The 23807-nt window shown below is 40.7% G+C and overlaps 1 protein-coding gene across 1 annotated transcript; it reads left to right on the forward strand.

Annotated features, from left to right (window-relative positions):
• The first annotated feature begins 3724 nt into the window (after positions 1-3724).
• Positions 3725-23310, forward strand: FBXO33 (F-box protein 33). Its single transcript, XM_068192875.1, has 4 exons — positions 3725-4249; positions 10612-10722; positions 16273-16958; positions 20913-23310. Exons 1-4 carry the CDS (start codon positions 3741-3743, stop codon positions 21182-21184), a joined length of 1578 nt encoding a protein of 525 aa, XP_068048976.1. The 5' UTR covers positions 3725-3740; the 3' UTR covers positions 21185-23310.
• The last annotated feature ends 497 nt before the right edge of the window (positions 23311-23807 follow it).

Here is a 23807-nt window from a genome sequence, read left to right on the forward strand (position 1 = left end):
TCCATCGCCCCCGAAAAGAGAGAACAGCTCGGTGCTTGGCTTTTTCCCCGGTTCCGTTGGAAACGTTAGCAGGACTGCAGTCTTTAGCCGCAGCCCGATTCCTCTTCAAGTAAACCTTTTTTATATGGATTGTTACCGTACAGGTGAACATTATGCCGGAGCCTTATGGAAACGTTCAGTCTGCTGAGCTTCTTTTTTCTACATAAATCAACACTGAAGACACATTATCCCAGTTTGTTACAGCACATGTGGAAACACCGGTTTCCTACTAATACTTTGTTTCTATTTCTGCTTTGCTCTGACTTGCTGCTCCGTCTGTTCTTGCAGCTTGTGATGGAAAACCCCAAGAGTTCACTGTAACTCACGAAAAACATACACCAAGTTAGTAATTCCAGAGACATACATGTCTTTGCAATGTACCTAATAAAACAAGAAAGGACCGAGTAGTTTAAAAACCTTGCACTTTGGTTTTAGCTCTTTATCTGTATGTGACCAGGACAGCACCTGAAGAAGTTGGCAGCGTCTGGTCTTTACATTAGCAGCTGAATCAGTGACCTTCAGGTCCTGTAAACTTTACTCGGTTATGGCTAGCCCGTAGCTTTGGAGCCATATGTGATTCCTGACTTCCATGCCAGCATAGCTGCTCGTGGCACACTCCTGATGCGGTGCTGATAGGCAGTGAAAACCCCGGTGACATAGAAGTAACCCAACAGCAGCTGTCAAGGCTAGCAAAATCAGGTTTCCTGAGGCTCCCTTAGAGCACAGCCTCTTCTGATCCACGGTGGACTGTGAAAAAACCTGTGGTCACTTCTTGGTAAATGGCTGTCATCTCTTGCCTTGAACTACTTTGGAATGGTTTCTTTTTTTTCCAGCACCTCCAAGATGTGCGATATGGCTTCACTGCATTTCAGAACATTTGAAAATTTGATTTGCAGCATAAAGACTCACAGTTATCTCCCTCAGCTTTAAATGTGCGGTGAGTGGCTTAATGGAGGAATCATACTGACGGCCTAGTGCTTCAGCAAAAAGGCCATTGACCAGCTACCTGCTGGAGCCACCTGGTAACTCCATAAAGTCTGCAAGCAAGGTAGATGCATGTCTTTTTCTGAGGTAATTATCCCATCAGCTTGCAGGCATTGCATTAATACTAACAAAAGCCTGCACTGTGAAATCAATTTTCAGTCAGGCTGAAGCACATTTCTGCTGTACAAGGCAGGGAAAACTGATTCAACACCCAGAATCAACAGCCTCAGAGACTGGGCTGCCTCAGTGTCGTTATCATATCGGACCATATCATTTCTCATATCGGACCACTCAGCCACAGTTGTGGTGTCCTGAAGCTTTAGACAGATTCATTTATTTAAGCCTACAAAACTGAAAGTAATAACTTCTGAGACTGAATTTTTTAACACAATCCCAAAAAGCTGGAGCTCATTAAATGGCCATGCAGCAGTAACAGTAAAAGACCATTTCACTGTACTGTTGAGGAATATATTCAGTGCAGGTAGCTTGGTTTGCAGCTGCAATGTAAGCTGCAGATTGGGCTCTCTGGATGACTGGAGTCCAAGGCAAGAGGCTGTGAACTGCCAACCCTTTGACAAGCTCAGGGGCCTGTGGCCCAGCCAGGTGACCGGACACTCAGAGACATGGCAGGAGCCAAGAACCCCCAAACATTCCCATGCTTAGACTGTGAGAGTATAAAAACCCAGGGTTTCCTTTGTTTGGGGTCCCAGCTCAAGCTGTTGTTTAGTTATTTCATCAAGATTGAATTATTTTAAGGATTGGAACCGGTGAGACTCTATGGGAAACCTGGCATTGAGATGGTAAGGAAACCTTGTCTGACTGTGTGAGAATGGGGGTGCGTGGGGAGTTAGGCTCACTGGGGCTGCCCACTGGGAAGGGATTTCAGTCCCAGCTTAGGTGGTGAGAGTGTGATTGCCAGAGTAAGATCCTGGATGGTCAGACAGGAAAGTTTCCCTAACACAGCATGCCATTTTATTACTGATCCAATATAATCCAACAAAGGTAACAATAAAAGCAGAACTACTAATTTCATAAACCAACTTTTCTTGATGCTGCTTTGGTAATCCAAAGGAACTGAATCACAAAGCTTGATGCTGTTTTACATTAAGATACTCAGTAATCTTGGAAGTCCTTTGACTCATCACCAGCTCAACAATGGGGAATCGTTGAGTAGATATTAAAATACGGAGACATGTAGGCGCATAAGTTCCTTTCATTTGCATCCTTCTAGACCAGATGAGTTTGGCTGCTTCAGAACTTGCATCTTGACTGCCTGGGGAATTTTGGTGGAATCTGCAGTGGGAGTAGCACAGCACTTACCTGAGTTGTTTATGCTGGTTCAAATCACTTGTGCAGGTGTGTGAAGCAGCACTGGTCCCTGATGAGAGAACTGGCTGGGGATTTCCTGTAGTCTTACTTTCATAGTAACATCTGCCTCTACAGGCTCCTTCTCTCCACTCAAGGGGAAATGGAAGACACATTTCCCCCAGGATCAGATGCAAGTAAAGAGATGTTGTTTTTTCACCCCTGCTGTGAGACAGCAAAAACGGCTAGTCATGGAGTAAAGGGAGAGGGGTGGTTTAGATTTGGTTGCTAATGAATCTGGTTATAATGTGTGCCTACTCTGTATGCAGAGGAGTCTAGACTTCATTTCTATTAGCACATCTTTTATTATTTTGTGTATACATTTCTGAACACTCAGATATAAAGTTGTTATAGAAACTGTGTCCATTATTCCAAGATACTGGCAGTACTCAATTTTATTTCGATAAGTTTGGGTTTTTTAAATATAAAAATGTATGCAATTATCATCACTTTGTTGTTCAGCCTTTACAGCGTCAGCACGTAACAGACTTTTAAATTCTCTCAAAACTCTGTATGCACGGAAGTCACCCTTACACACCTACAGCGGATGTTGACACGGGTGTTATAAAAGCGCCCGGTGAGATTTAAGAAACTGAGAGTGCTAAGATTTGGAGCATTTTCTCCTGTATCCCCCCAGGCTCGCACCCGGTTCTGTCACATGTCGGACTCTGCCGCGCTCCACCTTTCCTGCGTAGTCAGCGCGTTTCCCGCGGCGGCAGCAGGAATGCTGCTGAGGTAATTTTGCTGGCTCAAAGGCGTACGTGCGGTCCCATACGGGCCTCGGCGCCGCCGCCACCAGACATCAGCAGACACCCTTCCCAAGTTTTCCTAAACACCGGCGCGCAGGGCAGGCGCGCCCGGCGGGGGCCGTCCCGCGCCTGCCCCCCGGCAGCGGCCGGCGCTCCCACTGTGGAGCCCGCAGGGAATGTGGTCCCGGGCCGCGCCCCGGGCAGGAGCCTCCGCCGCACTGCGTTGGGAGCAGGGGCGGGGAGCGGGGGGGCCGCGCCGCCGGCACGGGGGGAGGCACGGCCAACGTCCCCCGCGGGGCGGGCGCGCCGGCTCCGCCTCCCAGTCCACCGCCGGCGCGTTCCATTTTCCCCGCGGGGTGAACCCTCCTCCCTCCGCCGCGGCGGCTCTGGCCGCCCCGCAGAAACAGAGCGCGGCGCCGGCGGTGTCTTCCTTCACACGCCGCCTTCAGAGCTGGGTGGTCCGGCCCACCTCTCCCCGCCGTACCGGGCAGTGGTAGCGGCCGCTCCGCCCCTTCGTCTCCCCCCACCGGCGGCGGCGCGGGTGGTGCGTCCCGGCAGCAGGCGCGTCCCGGCCGGCGCCCGCCCCCCCGCGCCGTGTCATTGATGTTGTTGTTTGTGTCGCAGGAGCCGCAGGCCAGGCCGGGGCCGCCGCCCGGGGCCGCCGCCGCGGGGCTGGGGCCGGCGCCAGGGATGTCGGTGTGCGGGGAGGCGGTGGGCGCCGGCTCCTTGCCCAGCGAGCTGGTGGTCCACATTTTCTCCTTCCTGGCGGCCCCCGACCGGCTGCGGGCCTCGGCCGCCTGCTCGCACTGGCGGGAGTGCCTCTTCTACCCGGCGCTCTGGCCGCGCCTCCGCCTCAGCCTCCGCGTCTCGCCCGCCGAGCGCCCGCGCCTCGAGTTCCTCATGCGCAAGTGCGGCTGGTTCGTCCGTGAGCTCCGCGTACAGTTCGCCGCCGACAACTACCCCACCGGCGGCGGCGGGGCGGCGGCGGGCGAGGGCGCCGCGGTGGCGGGGGACGGGGAGGCGCCGCCGCCGCTGAGCCCGCGCTGGCTCGACCTGCTGAGGACTTACCTGGAGCTGGTGCTGTGCGTCCTGAGCAGCGTCCGCAACAACAGGTACCGCCGGGGGAGCGGCGGTCCGGCCGTGGGGGCAGACGGAGCCCCCCGAGCCGCGCGGGGCCGGATCCGGCCGTCTCGCCGCTTTCTGCGGGCGGAAACAACGCCCGAGCCGGCGCCGGCCGGTTCGTGCCGGGGCTGCGCTCGGAGCTGCTCTCCGTGTGTGTATGTGTGAGTCTGTGAGTTGGGCAGAAACGGGGACGCGCCGCTTCAAACTACCTAATTTTTTTCATATAGTGTAGCTTGAGGAGGAATATAAACGCTCAGACGTCCAGGTGGCGAGCGGCTGGTCGATACGCAAAGCAAATACAGCTGCAGTAATAAAAAGTTCTTCATCTTTTGGATGGGAGCGGGGAATGAAGCTCAAACGGAGCAAGTGAGAGCCAGGAGTCTGAATTTACTGCATAACAAGACAGCGTTCTCACTTAAAATAAGCCTTACTACAGACAGAGTTTAGACCTTGTGTATGCTTGAAAAAAGTATGTCACGAGAAACTAGTAAGGGGGAGTTAAAATTACAGCTCTGGCGCGCTGAATTACTGCCCTAATAAAATACCTTCACCTTTCCAGCTATGAAGTCTTTCGCAGTAGAAAAGCTGAGCTTTCATGCCACCTCTCATCTGACCTGCTTATCTGAGGTTTGAGGAGGTTTTAGTCCTCTTGTTAATTGAAAAAAAATGTTCACGTGTAGGACTTTTTCCTGAGGTTTATATTTAAGATGTGTTTTTCACACACTTACATTGGCAGGTTAGATAATTTTCTCAGCTTTGAGGTCTTTAACACAAAAATACTTGCATTCTCTTCACTTTGTGGGGGTGTGATAGAGATAATGAGATGATAATCAGATATCCTAATATATTGCCTCTAGTCAGCATGTAAGGAAAGCAAGGATATTACAGCTAGGTTATGATGAGTTTGGAAAGCCATGCAGGTTTTAGGATAGGAAATAGTTAATATTATTTCCCTCTATGTGCATATAGCTTCACCTATCAAGGGAAGAAAAAAAGCTGCAAGTGTTTCAGGGCATCTTTAGGATGAATTAAACCTTGTGGATGGCCTTTAGAAAACTGCAACTGAGTCATGATCTTGTTACCCACCCCCTTTGATTCCAGAGGCATGAGAGAATAGCTTGAGGCCTTCCTTGTGTCTTTATTTTGAATTGTAGCAAGAGAGCTTTAAATGCAATTCCTCGTTGGTTTGAGATGAATGCAAATGTGGTGTGTGAAGTCTCACTTTCAGTTCCTCTGCTCTGTTGCTCCCAGCAGGTACTTCCTGTGGTGCAGCTGCGATGGCTGAGAGTTACAGACCTCACTTCAGAAAACAGCTTGTTGGTCCAGCTCACCTTTATCGTAATTTATTTCTTTCCCTGTGAATCCTTGGTGTGTGGTCTTGCATTTCAGGAGCTTTCACTTAACTGTCGAATCTGTGGGAAATCCTGCTAGTATTGTAAGAGGAAAAAATGTTGAAGTGATTGTGGTGATTGTCTGATTTGAGACAAATATCATGACATGGGCTTGGTATTTTAAAATAAGTAGTGTCTGTAGGATCTGTTGCATGGGAGTGTTTTTAGAAAACTAAATTGTTTCTTCTTTTAGAAAACTAAATTGTTTCTTACTTTCCTCACTGAAGCACTAGACTGTCAAAATTAACTGCGATGAGAGAAGGCTTTTGATACACTTTTTCTTTTGAAAAATTCTCCATGGCCTTATCTGAAATCTATGAATACTTGCTTTCTGAAGTTCATTTTGCAGATTCTGTATGCACAGTGTGACTCAGGACTGCAGTAAAACACTGTTCAGAAGTTGTTGTTCTTCCAGTACCTGTTCTCTGGTAGATTTGTATAATTTTGGTTGTTAAAGAGGGGTGAAGAGTTACCAGCTTGGATAGGATTTTGCATTGCCATACTTTCTTGCTGTCTCTGAATAATTTGTATGCTGCTCTTTTGGCTTAAAATGAATGATGCATAACTGGGGAACACACAGTACCTGATTATTACAGCAGGCTTTTTTTAATGGGCATTTAAAAATTGGGGGAAGAGTGGTATAATTTACATTAAATACTTGACCTTTTTTCAGTTTTACTTTCAGAATAGACTCATTTTTTTCCCTTCAACAGACTAGGTTTTTAGTTTATTTTGATGTTTGAGGGTTTTTTCCTTGCAAAGTAAGTACCTATAAATTATTAGTTCTCAGGTAGAATGCTGGGTTTTTGTTCTTTAAGTAGATTTTTGAGATTGAAGAGGGAAGGAGGAGTATTAACATATGCCAAATTGCTGCTTAGTTCTTACTGTGACTGCATAATGTCTAAACCAGAGACCTTGTCACCTGCCTGATGCTTAGTTTTGTCTAAGGAGGGACTGCAGTCCGTAATTAATTTTTCTGCTTCTCTTTATTTATTTGTAACTCAAGGGCTATTAATAATTCCTTCTTGTTTTCTCTGTATTTCACTGTACACAAGATAGCAATTGTAATTTCCAGAATAATGTAAATGGAAATTTTTAACTTCTTCAGTGGCAAAATCACTGTAAGTGCATTCCTTTTGGAATTAAGTTTAGAACAGGACAGTCTTTCATAATTCCTTTCAGCCCTTATGATAGCTTTTTGGCAGATAAGTTCAAAAAATGTTCCATTTTACACTTTGGAACTGAAGAGGAAGAAATCTGCCTTTGTGATACTGTTTCTTAACTGTGTAATGTTGTTTTGGGGTTTTAAATTTATTATTAAGCAATGCAGTAGCAACCTTCCTCCTTGCAAGAAAAATCATGTATTTTAAATGGCTACAGATTTCCTTGAGGATTTACAATAGTGCAGGACCTAAGAAAAGTAATTACTAAAAGTAACAAATTTCTAAATGCTCTCTTGGCTAGAGGAGAATGATATGTGGTTTTGCTACTAAGAGCATTTTCTGTACAACGTAAAATTGCTAGTTTCTAAGCAAATCTGTGTGTTAAGTCTCTAGAGAAATATTTTGGAATGACTTTTGCTAGTTCTGATGGAATTAAGGAAGTAACAACTTGTCTGCAACTTGTTTTAAAAACAATTGAAAAATTTTTGACAAATATTCCTGCTGCCAGACAGTTACCATCCAAAAAGGTATGTTCAAGGTCTGTCTTATATTTGAAGCAGAGCTCAAGTTGTTTTGTGGGTGGCAGCATATGGAGGCATAAGATTGGGACCTTGATAAGCTCTAAAAATCTATCATTTATTTAATGAAAAGGTACTAAAGTAGCATTTATAGTGATCTAGAACTTTTCCATAAGCTTTTATGTTTATGATAGCAAATGTAGCAAAATAACAAAGCGTAGAACTGTTTAAAAGCTGATGTTCTACTTAATACTGAGAAAAAGAGTGTGGGTGGGCATTATGTTTCTTAAATCCTCATGATCTGCACCTTCTCAAACTGATCTTTCAAAACTGAGTTCTAGGAGGCAGGATGGGAGTGCAGCAAACTTTCTGTTTGCACTTATGTGCATACAACAGCTAATAAACACCTTGTGATGGTTCAGTAGGAAAATCCTGTTCTTTTATGTGACTCTAAGATACCAAAGTATGGTCTCCTCTGCTCCTCCTTCCTTGCTTACAAAGGAAGATAGGAGGGTAGTCACACACACCCCCCCCCCCTTTTCCTCTGCAGCATGTTAGATTGTATGACTTGTTTGATTTTTGCTATGGAAACAAAAATGCAGATTACTATAAAACTGTGTGGTGTCTTGCTGAAATATGGTGTCTCTTGGAGTTACCAAAATTGGGTGAATCGCTCACAACAGTAGACTGCATCTGGTTTTGATGTTTTCTAATGACTGTTTTCTATTGGTCTGAACAGGCAGCTGAAACTGGCAGAAACTAGTATAGTAATACAATATGTGCCTTACCACTTTGTTCGCCTTGAATGTAAGCAAGGACATTTTGTGCTTTTTTAAATTGGGTATTAAAAAAGATCAACCAAAAGTGAAGGTGGAGCCTAGTAAGAAGCTTATTATTTCTAGTGCGCTATTTGAGCTAGTGGAAAATAAATATTTTAGAAATCCTTCCAAAACAGAAGTTTTCTCCCAGCTATATGTATTGATGCTGCACAGGATTAAGATGCCATTATGACTTTTAGCAAAAGATAAGTAACTTTTAAATAATTTTATTTACGTAGCAATCACTTTACGGACTCTCTGAAATGAAGATGAGCAGTGAGCTGAATGCCATGGAGTTGTACAAAACTGCAAATAGTAGCAAAAATCTAACATTGTGTTGAACTCTGATCAGATTTGTTGATTGTAATAACTGTGCTGTGAATGGAAAAATAATTGGATATTGTCATTGGTTAAGTTTTCAGGCAGAGAACTTTTCCATTTGTCTCTGTACTGCATGAAGTGGCAGTCAAAAAGATGAAGTAAAATGTGTGGGGCGCTAATAATTAGTGTTCCATGTGTCCTGTGCTTTGGTGGTCCTGTTAATGCCTGCCTGCATCCTACTGTAGCATTGGCTGGTGGTATGAGTGGCACAAACTGAGACCTGTGTTTGATGTGAATGTGGAGGTGATTCAGAACTGTTCTTGAGACTGCATTTTGGCTCTTGACTCTCATAAATAAGTCACCAAGATCAAAAGATAAAGGTTACTTATAGCATTGGCTGTGAACAGTACTTTTCACACCTGGTGGAGGTTTCTTCTACTTCCCTGTCATACCAGAATATCTCTTACAGCTTTTGAGGAAAAAAGAGCCCAAAATACTCTCAAGTTGGGTGTGCCAGTGTTTCAGGTTTCCCTGCCAATCTTATTCTTTTGTTTGGTCAGGTAGTGTCTTAGTGAGATTTGTAGAATATTGATCATATTTTAAGGCTCAGTTGATTTTAATGTATCATCAGCATAATAGGCCTGTATTTAAAATTCAAAAGATTAAATGTTTGGAATTTCAGGCACAGTTGTAAATTCTAGGTATTTGACTCCAGTATTTGTCAGACTTTGTATGAAGCTTGTGGATCTTGCTATATAAGTTGTTGTTCTCCTATAACAAAAAAGTAGCGGGTGCAACAGTGGATAGATTTCAGGCAGTCGGTGTGCTGTTTTTGAATACAGGAACTTCAAAATAGGTAAATTATGATTTTTGATAGATAACAATTATAGACTGCAACTCATACCTACTAAAAAAAAGTAAAACTTGGCTACTTAATCCTTTTTCTCCCCTGTCTTTTCTTGGTAGAATATCAGGTTGTACTGTGAAGGTAGTGAACTGTACCAGAGCTTCCCTATGCTTTGAGCATGGTAATCATATTGCATTTTCCTCAAGGCTGATTTGAAATACTAGTATATGCTTTGTGAGCCAGAAGAAATAAGGATTTATGGTAACTCATATAATTGTGAGCTACAGGTTAATTGGCACCTACTGTTTAGGATTAATTTAATTTATGTCCATTTGTGGTGAAACTGGAGTTTCTGCCTTGTTAATTATCAATTGCAGACTAGCCCTTGCATGTTAGGAGTAAATCTAATTTATAGCCTGTATAAATAAAAGAAATATTGACCCAAAACTTAGTCAGCTACAATAATAATAATAATAATAGTAAATGCTACACAGCTACTTTAAAACTGCAGTCATTTGCATACCTCTTTCTTGATCTGTTGTAGGAATAGAAAAGATGCAATTCAGAAAACTTAACTAGGGAAAGGAAAAGAGCCTGTCTAGTGCACTGTGTCAAGTTCAGCATCAGCTCAGAGGTTCTTCTTTCACTTCTTTTTAGGGATCCCTTCTAAAAGTTAAAATCATGTGTTGTGGTGGGCCACTATCCCTTATTGATGGGGAATATTAGAAAAGCTTCACTACTTTGATATACCAGAAATTAGACACTGATTTAGGGTGTGGGGAGCTTTTGCTTTTCCTGTCTGAGGTTTGTGATGCCTTGATTGAGGCAGGTTTGGGCTCCCATTTGTAACCCAGCTGATGCTGGGCAGTGTTGTTTGTGATTGTGTTCTACTTGGGCATTAAATGCAGTGTTAAATATTGAAAGGAATAAGCATTTGATGTTTTCATTGTGACACTCAACACACGTTTTCCAAGGATTAAAAATTGTATGAAACCACTCCTAAGTTTTCTTTGTGGTGCTACAGGCTTGCTGAAAATACTCCTGCACTGACTGAAAAGCAGTATTTGCTCTTACAGCTGGTTTCAGCAGTTCAGCAGTCCTCTTCCCCTCTGTACTTCAGTCTCATTTTCTGTAGTTCCATATGTGCCTGCAATCCAGGACAGTAAGTTTCCCAACACAGGCTCTGTGTTCCATGTAATAGTGGGGTTTATTGCCTGCATTTGCCTTATCCAGAATGATTTCCCACACCATTTTGGTTTTGTGCACAGATTCTTTTTATTTTGTTCTTTCCTAGGAACCTCCAGAAGTTAAGTCTCTTTGGGGATATAAGCATTCTGCAGCAACATGGAACTATATCAAATACCTACCTTGGAAAGGTTGACCCTGATGGCAAAAAGATTAAGCAGTAAGTTATATTTGTAAATTATCAAATACAGGATAATAATAATAATAATGAAAATAATAAAAATAGATGACAGAACACAGAAGTTCCTGAAATAAATGACTGAGAAGCTTTAAGTTTTTTAGCAGGGTGAAAATCTAAATTCTTGTTTCTGCTGTTTAAAAGAAGTAGTCTGGTTTTGTAGCTGTTGTATTTTTGCTGGTTTTTTTTCCTCCATTCTCAGCAAGGTGAGAATCCTTTCTTTCCTCTTTTCATGATGTTCTAGAAACAATATTATGTTAATGCCACAAAAGGGAAGGAGGGATGAGGAGCTGTTACCAGCACCTCTTACTATTGCTGTACATTAAAAAAAATTAGAAAAGGAAGTAATCTGTTGTATTTCACAAGAGTTGAAAACATATTTCTGTTTATATTCTCTTTCAAGTTTGCTTGAAACTTGAGAGAGAAACTGGGAAACTGTTGAAACATGGAACTGCTGCAACTTATTTCATATTGCATCTGAAAACTAGGTTATGTATTTGCAGAATTCCTGAAAGATCACAGCTCTCCATGTTCTTATATAGTTCAGAGGTGTATTTTAGCTTGCCATTATTATATTACAGGACAGTCCTTGAATGCTTATAATCCAAATAGTTATTTGTTCTTCTTTGGAAAAGGTTAAATACAGTATAAACAGCTACTGACTTCTGGAATAAATTACCACAGAGAAAGTGATACTGACTTAACTATTTTAGCAGTACTGCTAAAACTTCTGATACAATAAAACCTGAATACCATAATTTTAATTTGTGTCAATTTAAACATCTTTCACCCAGTAGCTTGGCAGTGGAATAAGTACAGACACTCTAGGTCTTCACTATTTTTTGTTTTGAGTGATTTTTAGAACCAGTGTGGGTATATTATCAGATTAATGTGTGTATGTGAATGCAGTCATCAGACTGAATGTTTGGTCCTGACCTAAATTTGCAAACCAGTGCAAATACAGCTGTGAGTCTCTTTTTCATCTGTTATGTTTTCAGTGCAGAACTTGGAGCAATTTGTAGTGCTATGTGCAGGTAAAAGGCTCATTTGGTAAAAGCTCCTTTATTTGATACCCTTTGTGATAATATAAATATATAATCAAATTTTTGCAAAGGGGCTTGAAGGGAGCCATCTAAGCAGATGTTTACTCAGCTGAGTGCATGGTCAAACGTTTCTTCAAGCAAGTGTTCCCATTTTGGAGCCATAAACCATTCAAAACTGATTATCTAAGTTGTTAGTCTTTTAGATTAATATTAACCTTTGCACATTTTGGAATGACCAAATAAGTGGTACTTCTTTTTAGTTTAGTTAATGTTGGTGTTAGGTTTTTGTATTTGTTTGTTTCTTGTTGTGAGTTTTTTGTTTGGTTAGTTTTTGGATTTTTTTGGGGGGTGGTGGTTTTATTTGTTGTTTCTTTTTTGCAGGGGAGGGTTTATTCTTGGTTGGTTGTTTTGGGGGTTTTTTTTTGTTTTCTAGAATGGAACAATGTATTTGGGACCTGCTAGTCCTTGTCTAAATTAAAGGAAAGCTGGCAGTGTTTTATTCAGTTGTCTGAAGTTTGAGAACTAGTAGCAGACTTAGTTCAGAAAGTAAATCTTTATGGCTTCTTAGCCTTGTTTTTGCGCTTGGGGTTTGCATCAGTGAGTTGCAAAACGTGGATGCTGATAACTAACAGTGAAAGGTGTAAGCAAACTTTGGAGACAGTGTTGCTGATAGTTGGGGATTTTTGGAACCTGTATGGTGATAAACCTGACTAGCTGTTTCAGAAACTTCCTAAAGTTAAGGCAGTCTGGGAAAAAAAAGTTATGATTCCTGAAATCTGACTTTGAGCTGGCTGTAACAGACTGTAGTGTGGAATCTCAGCTATTGCAGAGCCATTAGGATGCTTCCTCAGGTTTAAGGCTAAGGGTTGTCCTGAGGGAGAGGAGATTTTGGAGCATATTTTCAAAAATACACATTTGCATGAGTTTGTGATGCTTATTCCTTTTCTGCACAGCATGTGTGTCCCTGGTTACTTTATAAAATTCTCTTTACAATTCTTTTTCTTAGTGTTGGGATGCTCAGTGTAAACAGTTCATTTGTCTTGAGTTGAACAAAGGGTAGTTGTCTAAAATTTTGGCTTTCTGAAATCTGCTTCTCATGATTGATCTGTGTGGTTCAGATAGTTTCGTTTCCAAAAGAACCGGTTTAGCCTCTGTTATTAAACAAAACAAAGTATTTTGATTGATAGTATTTAATTAAGCAAATGGCCTCCATATGGACCTTAGTTATCTGTTTGCTTCCTGTCCAGGGCCATGGATGTTCTTCAGTCCTGGTTAGGACTGGTTTGGGAGCTTAAACCCTAACTGTGCCTGTTTAGTCAGGCTTTGGTCTGTCCTCTGGATGAAAACACCATTTGGGGCATTAATTGTGAAAGTACATTTTAAAAAATATATATTTTTAAAGGTTTTTGTTTCTGTATAATAATTTGTAGGTTACAGGTCATTGGTGACTGTCCCATAATTGCTGCCTGCAGGGAGCAAAGCGGGCTGATGACTCTTGTTGAGACATTAGTGGGCTGTGTTGCTTTTTGGCATGTGCTGAGTGAGTTCTGCTTGTATTTTCTCTTATATGCTCAAATTTCAGTTTTATAAGTGAGCTTTGAAATAATTGTCTTAAGCTGGCATAAATGTTGTAGTACCTGCTGGGCAGTTGAAGTAAAATTAACATGGTAATAAAGTAGGCGTTAATTTCCAAAAATTCACGTGTCTATTTTTCTAGAATGCAGTTCGGGCTATTTTGGCAAACGCCAGTTGGATGTAATCTGTTTATGAAAAACAGAATATGCGTAAGAATTTGCAGGGGAGGAAAAAAACAAACCTGCTAGGCTGTTTAAAAAATTACTTGAAATATGTTAAAATTAATTACTTCTGTCTTATATAGTGCTTTCTGTCTGGCCTTTTTATAAAGCAGGTATTAAAAACAATTCAGAAATTATTGCTGTTAAATATTCTCTATTGAGATGTTTGATCTCTTACTGGCTAAAAACTGGAGGAAGTTTTCTTAGGACCTACAGGTCCTTAGACTAGCAGCACAAATCTGCATACTTGTATAAATACTTCGGTGCTTGCAATAAAAAGTTGATGTACAGACTGCATTAAATCATTCTCTCTCTTTTAAAAAGTTTCTTACTGCAGTTCCCACTGGGGAGAAAAGCTACCCTAGAGCTGCAGAGTTCTGTGTCATATTGTTTTTTATTAAATTTTGCTGGTACTAAAACAATATTCTTCTAAGCTCAGATGTTTAAGGTGTATGAGAACCCCAATTCAAACAGATTTTTAGTGCAGTGAGGCATATAGATGGTAGTATTCTACTGAACATCTCAAAATTAATTTGTCTTCAACAGTTCTGTAAAATATTAAATGCACTATTAAGATTGATTACCTGGGCTAGTACAAAATAATTCCTACCATTGCTGCAACCATTACAGCACCTTTTGTAGATGTGTATGGGGGTAGGGAAGAGTCTTTGGAAGAAATTTGAGATTGTTGTGGTAGAATCTTTTTCTTTGGGGGATTGTGAGATAATCTACCTTCATTTTAAGCTTTGGCAAGAATAATTATGAAACAAACATTGCCAGGATCAAATAAGGTTCATCTTAACTCTAAATGAATTTAGGAATAAAATAGAAAAACTGCACTGTCTGTGGGTCTTACCTATTGTTTAAAAGTTTCATTTGTGTCACAGCTGTGAGTCCTCATTTTTAAATAAAATATTTGGAGAAATCTGGAAATATTGAAGTCTTTTTACCTGATGACTATCTTAGGTAAAACTTTGGGAACTGAGGTGTAAAGTAAATACAATAACCACACCAGCTTTTCCACTTGGGTGAAGTCAGGCCTTGCAAAACTAGTAGCTTCATAGGAGAAGGAAGAAAGCACATGTAGGCAAGGGAGGGGATGAATAAGGATTTGCCAGGAGAGAGGATGAATGAGGACTGATCTTTTAACTTTATTACAACAGAAGGGTTATGGGGCATCAAAGGTATTAGGTGACAGGTCCAGAGCAAGCAAGAAGAGGGGATAATCACCCTGCAAAGTTCTTTATTATTGGGTGTTATGGTTGCTAAACACTTACTCTGCTAAGGGAGGAACCTGGATGAATTTGTAGAAGTGAAGTCTCTAAGAGTTGCAAAATACATAAAGCCACCTCTGCTTAGAACTAAGTTACAAAGTTTTGGAAACTAGAGAGATATTTGATAAATATTCCTATGTGCTTTCCTTGTTCTGTCACCTTAAGGTGCTAGTGTTTCTCTGCTGTCAGTCAGGATACTGGCCTAAACATTTAATTTTGCCTGGACATTATCTCTATTAAAGTTACGTGGATGAGAATAAATTTTTAATTTTTTTTTTTTGCTTAGATGTATAAAGTATACAGATCCTTGTAGCAATAAAAGAAGTATTCTGTGCAAAACCATTACCTGATTTGGGGAACAAAAATTTCTGCTGTTTTTGTACGGGATCTTATTTCTTGATGTTTTATGGCTTTATGGCATCTTATTTCTTGATGGCATAGCCTGACTCAACTGCTTTGCTGTAATGCTGACCAGGGCTTGAGATCAAATACTTACCTGCACGTGTCTATTATGCTAAAAGAACACTTGTCATTTGGGCAGGAGGACTCTTTTGGGCCTTTACAGCTTTGGAATGAAGACTGGAAAAATACTTATATGGAGAAAGTTTTTAGAGTGTGACTGTACTATTTGAATTTAATATTGAAAATTTAAAATACTTAGGTTGCCTTCTTTAACAAAATATTTTAATGTAAAGAACATCTATTCACTTAAAAAAAAAGGGGTAGGAGAGGTGAGTGCGTCAGAATAAGTTCATAATAATCTGGCACTGATAATTTGAGATTGAAATGTTACTGGGTCCAAGTTGTTTTGGTAAAACATGAACCTGTTGGCTCTTGAAAATTCAGTTAGTTGTACATTTGGAATTATTTAAAGAATCTTCTTGCATGTTTGTTCTTTACCCTTTAATGAGCAAATCAAGCAGGTAATTTCACATCATTCTAAGTTACTCTCAAAGTTTCTGTCACCTTTCATTGAAAATGAATTTTTTTCCATACTAAATTTGCAGTTCTGGAGAAGTTAGGAAATACAAAAAGCTGCTTTTAAAAACAAGAGCTGCATTTGAAAAGCATTACATGTTTTCTTATTTGCATAACCTTAAAATGTATGTGGGAGGGTGTTAAATACATGCTGGAAAATATATGAAGTGAAGGTTCATAGTGTGTCACTGTTTTTGAAAGACAAAGTACATATTTCTTTTAGTTTACAATTTTAACCTTTTAAGTGCAGTGGATGTTAAAATGCTCTGGGAGGTCTGCAGTCTGGTTGCAGTTCATAAGAACTATAATAATAGCATCTTCCTGCAGAATAAGGCTATAAGTGAAGGAAGAGTAATTCGTGAATAAAAAAATTGAATCGTATGCAGTTGGTAAGACTAAACCACGTTTAATAGGATCATTGTCTGTTTTGTTTACTTACAGAATCCAGCAGCTGTTTGAAGAGATATTAGGCAATAGCAGGCAATTGAAATGGCTGTCTTGTGGGTTAATGCTGCAAATAGTAACTCCCACATCATTGTCCTCCTTATCAAACCCCATAGCCAACACCATGGAACATCTGAGCTTATTGGACAACCACATCCCTGGTAATACCACTCTTATCACTGCGGTTGAATTGGAGCGCTTTGTGAATCTGCGTTCGCTCGCTTTGGATTTCTGTGATTTTACAGCTGAAATGGCAAGAGTCCTGGCTGACAGCAACCATGTGCCTTTGCATCGACTGTCTCTCCTGGTCCACAGTGTTTCCATAATGCACAAGTCATTGGACAATATGCCAAAAGATGAGAATTGGCAGGCGCTGACTCGCAACAGCACTAATCTTCGGGTCTATATAATGGCTTTTGATGTCAAGAGTGATGATATGTTAAGGATTCTTAAGCCCAGTATCCCCCTAGAGAGGATTCACTTTGACAGCTATGTCACTTGTGTTTCAGGAGCTGTTGTTGATCTCATATCCAGGCAGTATGACAAGTTCCTCACTCATTTTATACTAATGAATGATGTGATAGATATGTCTACCTTCCCAGATCTCAGTGACAACCGAAATGAAGATCCACTTGTCTTACTAGCCTGGAGGTGCACAAGACTGTCTCTCCTAGCTGTTCATGGTAGGTAACACATTGCATGGGCATAGTATGTGACTTCTAAATGCTTGCAAGCCTTCAGCCTTTCTAATCATAGTGTGTTTTAGTGGCATGTTATACAAAAGGCTGCTGCACTGTTGCTATACATGCTGTTTTTGAAGGTGTTTATTGTATATGAGTTTTAAACATGCTTGTGACTTCTGTTGAGAAGTCATGTAGGATTTTATTAAACTCCTCACAGAAATGAGGATAACTTAAGACGTGAGCATTCCAGGAGGCTTATCCTGCAAGTGTCTGCACTGTGCAAGTTCCATTAAGTGACTGGTTATGTGCATGTGAACTGAAAACATTTGCTGTTTTTCTGTGAGCTCATGTGCTGGCAAGATTAGATGATTTTGCTTTCTGTTTGTAAATAACACGGGTTAAGTGCCCCAAAGCTGAGAAGAAGAAATGTGTTACCAATTTGGTAAGACTACCAGCAGATGAAGGCTGAAAAATATGTAGAGGGGGTTGCCTCTCTGAGTGTGTTTCTGGTTTCACCAGTAATACCAGAGCTAGGTTTATCCCACTTATTTATTTGCCATATAGTAGCAAATAACATTTAGAATTTATTTAGCTCTGTCATCAGTAGAGAACTTGGTGATAGAAGTTACAGCAGTCTGGCAAATTTTAAGGCACCTGAAACTGAAATTATGCAGAATAATGTTTTTTTATTTGTGCTGGAATCAGCTTACCAAGACTAAGTTTACTGATGCGTGAAGGAGTTAAGCAATGGCTATTGTGTTCCATAAGAATAAATGTATTTCATCAGTCTGCCTGGGGGAGTAAATCTCCAGTTGTTCAAGTACAAAAAGGAGACCTTCAGCAGCAGGAAGTGGACATTCAGATTTCCATTGGTTGAAGTCAGAAGGTCCTGCTGTATTTGCTCTTTTTTTTTTTTTTTTTCTGTGGTCTTTTACTGAAAAATCATTGCTGGGGCAGGGAAGGCATGATCAATTCAGCTGTCTCTCCTTAATAGTTTCCAGGTGAGACAGATTTTGGGTGCTGGTACATGATTGTACTAGTCTAGGTGTGGCTTTTAGCAGTTTCTTCTAAAATTTGGATACATGTTTGAGGACCTTTAAAAAAATTAAAATTGTGTTATCCTCCTGCTACAGAAAAGTCCTCTAATATATTATCTAACTTTAAAAGCTAGTGAAACATCTGAACATAAGCTAGTGTAAGTATCATTTCATATCAGCACGTGTCTATTCAATAGAAACTATTAGTCTGTGCAGAGTATTGGGAAAGCAAATGTCCCTTATGCTTCTGTCTAGCAAATGGTTGTTGCTACATCACCTGTCTTTGAAGACATGCTGCATCTGCCTGTGTGAGAAAATGGCCAAATATCACCTCGCTGTTACATTGGGATTCACATTCTTTAGCCTTCTTTTACTCCTCCTTGCAGTAGAAGCTAGCTAAGCTGCTTATAAATGCCTCCTGGTCTTTTCTAAGCTGTGGACATAACTTTTCTAGTACTGTACTGCAAGCATCATTCTTGGAGAGTAGTAACTGTAGATGGAACACTATTAGGAAGAAATATCCAGTACAGCATCTTAGCCTCACGCTTGGATTCCCTGAGGTTTACCGTATAATGTTTTTTGACTCCACTTGTCATACTATACTGTGAAGTTTCATTCAGGAAAAGAAAGTGGTTTTGTTCAAGGTGCTCAAAGTGCTCCGGTTTCTTCTTCTATTTCCTGAAGTGGTTATTCTTCAGTTTCCAGTGCTTCTCAGGCTTTTGTGTGTGTGTATGTTTCCTCTTCTGGTGTTAGTTTGCTTTTGAAGAAGCTTTTATTTCCATCTACTTTTGGATGCCACTCGTCATTGACCAAAAGAGGAAGGGGAAAATGTATGCTAAGGACACTTTATATGGGCTGCCTCAAGACTGTCTTTTGTGGGAAGTCATCATCTTGCCACCAAGAAATGGTGGAAATGTCCATGTCCAGGAGCCAGAGGAAGGCAGATGTTAAATACGTTCTTGCAGAACGAAGAAAGGGTTATAAAGAGTGTGTGACCATTTGGGATGGGATGGAGACCATAGTGGTAGGATACCATAGTGGTATGATTAGGCACTGTGAATAAAAAGCATGGTCCATCTGTGAGAACAAAGGTCTCTTTTATTTTTAATTCCTCCTTAAGGGAAGGATACTTCCACATGGATTTTTATGACTTTGTGTTATAAACATCCTGGTGAAGTTTTCTTCTGTCCATGAGCAAAACTAAAGTTGAAATTTTTACTAGCAAGGAAGAATAAATTACAGTGTGCTCATAATAAATTTGTTGTGATCATTTCCTCTTACCTCTGAATACTTAGCTGGACAGAGACTTTTTGGCAGCTGGGAGGTCACAAAGAAATTTCAGGCAGAGCTTTTGAAAGGAGAGTACATTTAAAATGAGATTAATTTGGGAATAAGATGGTTGTTCTAGTGCTTAGAGGATCTCACCATAAAAAGTTACAGCAAAAGCCATATACCTGCCCAAATGATGGTAAAGGGGTTTTGTGCAGGGCTTTATTTATTTTTTTTCTTTATTCTTGCACTTGCTTTCAAAGATTTCTTTGGTAAGTTCCTTTACAGTCAGAATAACTGGAAGGTGGTATGAACTTGTTCATGTCTTGACAGGAGTGTGTGGTCATACAGGGAGGAATTTTCCATTCAGTACAATGTCCCTATTAAGGAAGGGACATTGAATTAAGCTGCCTGAATTAAGACAGCTTCATCTCCTGTGGACAGTTGTGTTGGAGGTGAAGTATCCAGCAGGTGAAGATTGTGGGAACTCATGCATTCCTCATGGTTAATATACCAGAAATGAGCCTTCCAGATATGTGCACGCTTCTTTGTTGAACACCTACCCTAACCAACATACTTCCAGAGACACAACAGAAAAAATGACAAGAAAACAACAGAAATTTATTTTCTTTATTACTTTGACATCTTTTCTTCGTTCTCTGACTATTTTATTTTGATACGTTATGATGTAGAGCATGCTTACTGCATTGTTGGAAGACCAAACCACGGTTAGCTTTACTTCTCAGCAGTTTAGCTTTCCCAGTTCAAATATTGTGCAGACTGCAGCTTTACTTGGAATCTGCTTGGGCATCTCACCAAGAAGCTTAGCACCTGCGAGAATGATGATGGTAGCAGAAATGAGCCTTGCCTTTTGCAGTGGAAGGGCTGATTTGGCAGAGCTCCCCAAAAGGGAATTTCCCATCTGTGGTTTGCATCTGAATAGGGAGGAACTTTGCATTTCTCTTAGCCAGGGCACAGAAAGCTTAGAGGTAACTGGGGAGTAGGAGTTTTTAAAGAGGAATGCTAATATATAGTGTCAAGAGAGTGAAGCTTTGTAATTATATTTTATCTCAGACAGAATAACAAGATACATGTAGTTTATCATATATATGTATGTACATAAACACACACACTGGGGTGATGTGAAGAGGCTGCAGAGGCTTCTGGTTTGTGTGCATGCTGACTTTTTGTTTGTTTGGTGGTGTTTTTTTTTTTAATTAGTCTACTTTCTAAAGCAATGAAAGCAAATATTTTTTCTAGCATAAGCAGAGTTTTAAAGCATTCCTTTTATGCATTCAGTTAATTGATAACGCACTTTTTTCATTCTATTTTTACTGCACAGTAGATCACAGGAGGTTTGAAGTTTTGTATAAAACTTGCAGTAGTCCACTGCTCTGCAAGTAGGAGAAAAAGATCTAGAAAAGGTTAATGAAATGATCTGAAATATTTTTATACTTATTCAGAGTGTAAAACGGGGGATTCACCACTTGAAACCAGAAAGCCCCCACCATGCCCTAGGGGTATTGTGCCAGATGGAACATGACAGAATAGGTTGGGAGAGATATTGGGATGGTCTGGTATAAGTACTAGCGTAAGAAAATACTTTGTAGGAAAATGACAGAGCCACTTTGTTTTTCTTTCCCCATAGGTTACACAGTCTGGGCTCATAATCTTATAGCAATTGCTCGTCTTCGTGGCTCTGACCTGAAAGTACTGGAAGTCACAGAAGAAAGCATTGAGTTCGACCAAGGAGAACTGGCTGATCAGGACGTGGATCCAGTACACAATTTCATTGAGCAAGTATCTCTCGGATTGGGTCGCCCTTGGCACGCCGTCATGGACATAGAGCTGCTCAGTGTCTTCACTGAGCCAACCCGTCACTTTTACAGAGAGATGCAAAGCTTCAGTGAAGGCATTTAGCTCCTTATTTACAATTCCTGTGGTTACATATGCAAGTAGGGTCCTATTATGTTTTTTTGGTAGTGTGAATTAACCCCTTTTGTGCTGTGTTTAATCAGTATTAGCTATATAGAATTATATATGTGTATTCTACTTCTTGATCAAAGAACGTAGTCGGGTATTGGTTTAGAAGCTGAAAGTGGCATTGTTTAGGGTTTTCACGGTTAATGGACTTGTCTACCAAACCTTGCAAAGATACAGCCAAAGGCTGTCTGAGGTTGCCGGCTAACTTTACTTGAATTGAGTAACTGCATTTTGAATTCTTTTGCTGTTATATTGGAGTCCTGTGCTCGGGAGCCAACTGTTTTTAATACCCATATCCATAGCCCAGTGGATCTCTATGCTGTCATTGTGTGCTTAATCCAGTAGCATGCTACTTAATAGGCTTAAGGGACGAGAAGTCTATCCAGGGCTGCTCACTGTAAGACTCTTACCCTGCTTGATTTCACGTGCGGATTCTGCAGCATGGCTTAACTCCATTCTCAGCTTTCCTTAGCTGCTAAGCGGCGGTGTGAAACACTAGCGGTTCAGGTTCCTGCACTTACAGATCCACTCCATAAAGCTGTAGTCTTTTGGATTCTTTGCAAACTCCTCCTTGTTTGTTCTCATGTTCTGTCATCTTCCTTAAAAGTTAGCTTTGGGCCAAAGTTTAAAAGGAGAAAGCAAGAAATGTGCGCTCCGGTGAGGTAAACGCATAACAGTGAAGATTTCAATACAAAGGTCTACACCTGCAAACAAACATTAGTCGTGAAATCCCTAACAACCAAGTCACTGGATTTTCTCTGTCAGCGCCTGTGTCAGCTGCCAAAGAATAGATTAAAAACGAAGAAGTGCCCACATGCTGGCAGGGGCAGGCCAACTTTTGGCCAGCCAGATACTGCTAGATTGTAATATATAAGGTCGAATTTCGACCTGTGGTACACAGCTGTGCTGTGGCTCAGTCAGCAACCTCAGAACTCTTAACAAACATGCACCTGTTTCACTGTGAATAGTGAATGTAAAGGAAGGAAAGGAAACAAATACAAAGCTTGTTCTATCACAGGTATGAGCTGCTACGATGCATGAAGAACATTCCATGAAGTATGTTTTAAAATCTTGTTATATCTGAGAGGCTTTAGAAGCCGATGTAACTGTTTCAGGGCAACCGCGGTACAGACGTGGTCTCTGTGAGACTTCCACCTGACCCCAGTTTTAAGTGGTACGAATGTTGTGCATTTAATGTTTAAAGGACAGTCTGCAATAATAAAGTAAGTGGCCAACGTGGGTGCCCAGCAGTGCTGAGACCTGGCTGCTATATTGTAAGCTTTGGAAAACACAATTTATGCAACAGATGTCCAGATATGATTCTATTTATGGAAAAAGTTTATATGTGTTTTACAAATGGTTTTACCATCTTATATTAAAATGACCTTTTGACAGGTGTGCGCTGTTTTGTCTCCAGTGAGCACATACCATGCGGATTTTATATGTACATCAGTAGAGTGAATCCACTGGCACAGTGTGTGTATATGCCAGATGTGGTGAGATTTTATCTTATAAATGTGATCAGATTTAAAAAAAACTCCTGACAGAAAATGTAAGGAAACCAGCTGAATGTTTGAATTGATGACTGATGTTGTATGGTTTATGTTAAATGTTATATTCTTTTAATCAATGAATAAAGCATTAAAAATTGATCGCTGTATAAAATACTTTTATTGTTATCAGCATGAAGATTTTTAGATTTAAAATGCAACATCGTTCTTAAGACGTGTATAACTAGTAGCTCCCATTGTGTTTAGGTCAGCAGAAAAATCTAAAGTCACACAATTTTTTTTAATTTGGCTGAATTTTGTCAACATTTTTTGGGGTGGTGGAGAAATGGGAAGGATGCTTTGCTAAAGATCAGACCAGTTAGCACAAACAGTATATCATTATATGACCTATTAGACTGATACAGTAAACTGTGGATTGTAGAATATAGAAGACTATTTTTGAGAAATTACTTCATCAATTGCAATTGCTTAAATCAAAATCTAATGTGCTCAAGAAAAATGTGTAGTACTTCTTTGGTGTCCCACTATTAAATAGATTATGAATACCTGCAACGCTTCAGTTTGACGTTTTATCCGTACTCAGAGTACAGAGCTGTGCCTTCTGAATGAAAGCTGCAAATGTCTGCTCAGCTGGTGGAGAGCTGCTGTGCCCTGCAGTGGCTGACTGTGCTGTGAGACTTGTCAGAGTGGCTGGTCAGTGTGTGCGTGCTAAGCACGGACTTGATTCGAGCTTCTGAACTTCATGTTATGACAGCCCAAACTGCTGCCAAGTGTGAAAATTGCACTGCTTGTTCAAGCAGTTTCCTAGATCTTCCAGATTTGGAAAGCAAGATCACTTGCCAACACACTGAAGAGACATTGTGGGTGATAAAGATGAGGTAAATACAGTTACAGCCTTTCATGTTCCAGTAAAGTGAAATATTGGGACTTGTTTCGGTGCCTTTCAGGGCTTGGCCTCAGAAGGGAGGTTTGTGTAGCAAATAAATCTGATGGTGATTGCTCAGCAGCATCTGAACCTGAAGTTTGGTTGTGAAGGGTTCAAGATTTCA

The sequence above is a fragment of the Anomalospiza imberbis genome, chromosome 6 (assembly GCF_031753505.1).
Source record: "Anomalospiza imberbis isolate Cuckoo-Finch-1a 21T00152 chromosome 6, ASM3175350v1, whole genome shotgun sequence".
Taxonomy (NCBI): Eukaryota; Metazoa; Chordata; class Aves; order Passeriformes; family Viduidae; genus Anomalospiza; species Anomalospiza imberbis.

Coding starts and splice junctions, on each gene's coding strand:
- FBXO33 (XM_068192875.1), top strand. CDS start 3,741: ATGTTGTTGTTTGTGTCGCAGGAGCCGCAGGCCAGGCCGGGGCCGCCG. Junction 4,250..10,611: donor AGCAGCGTCCGCAACAACAG/GTACCGCCGGGG, acceptor GTTCTTTCCTAG/GAACCTCCAGAAGTTAAGTC. Junction 16,959..20,912: donor GTCTCTCCTAGCTGTTCATG/GTAGGTAACACA, acceptor CTTTCCCCATAG/GTTACACAGTCTGGGCTCAT.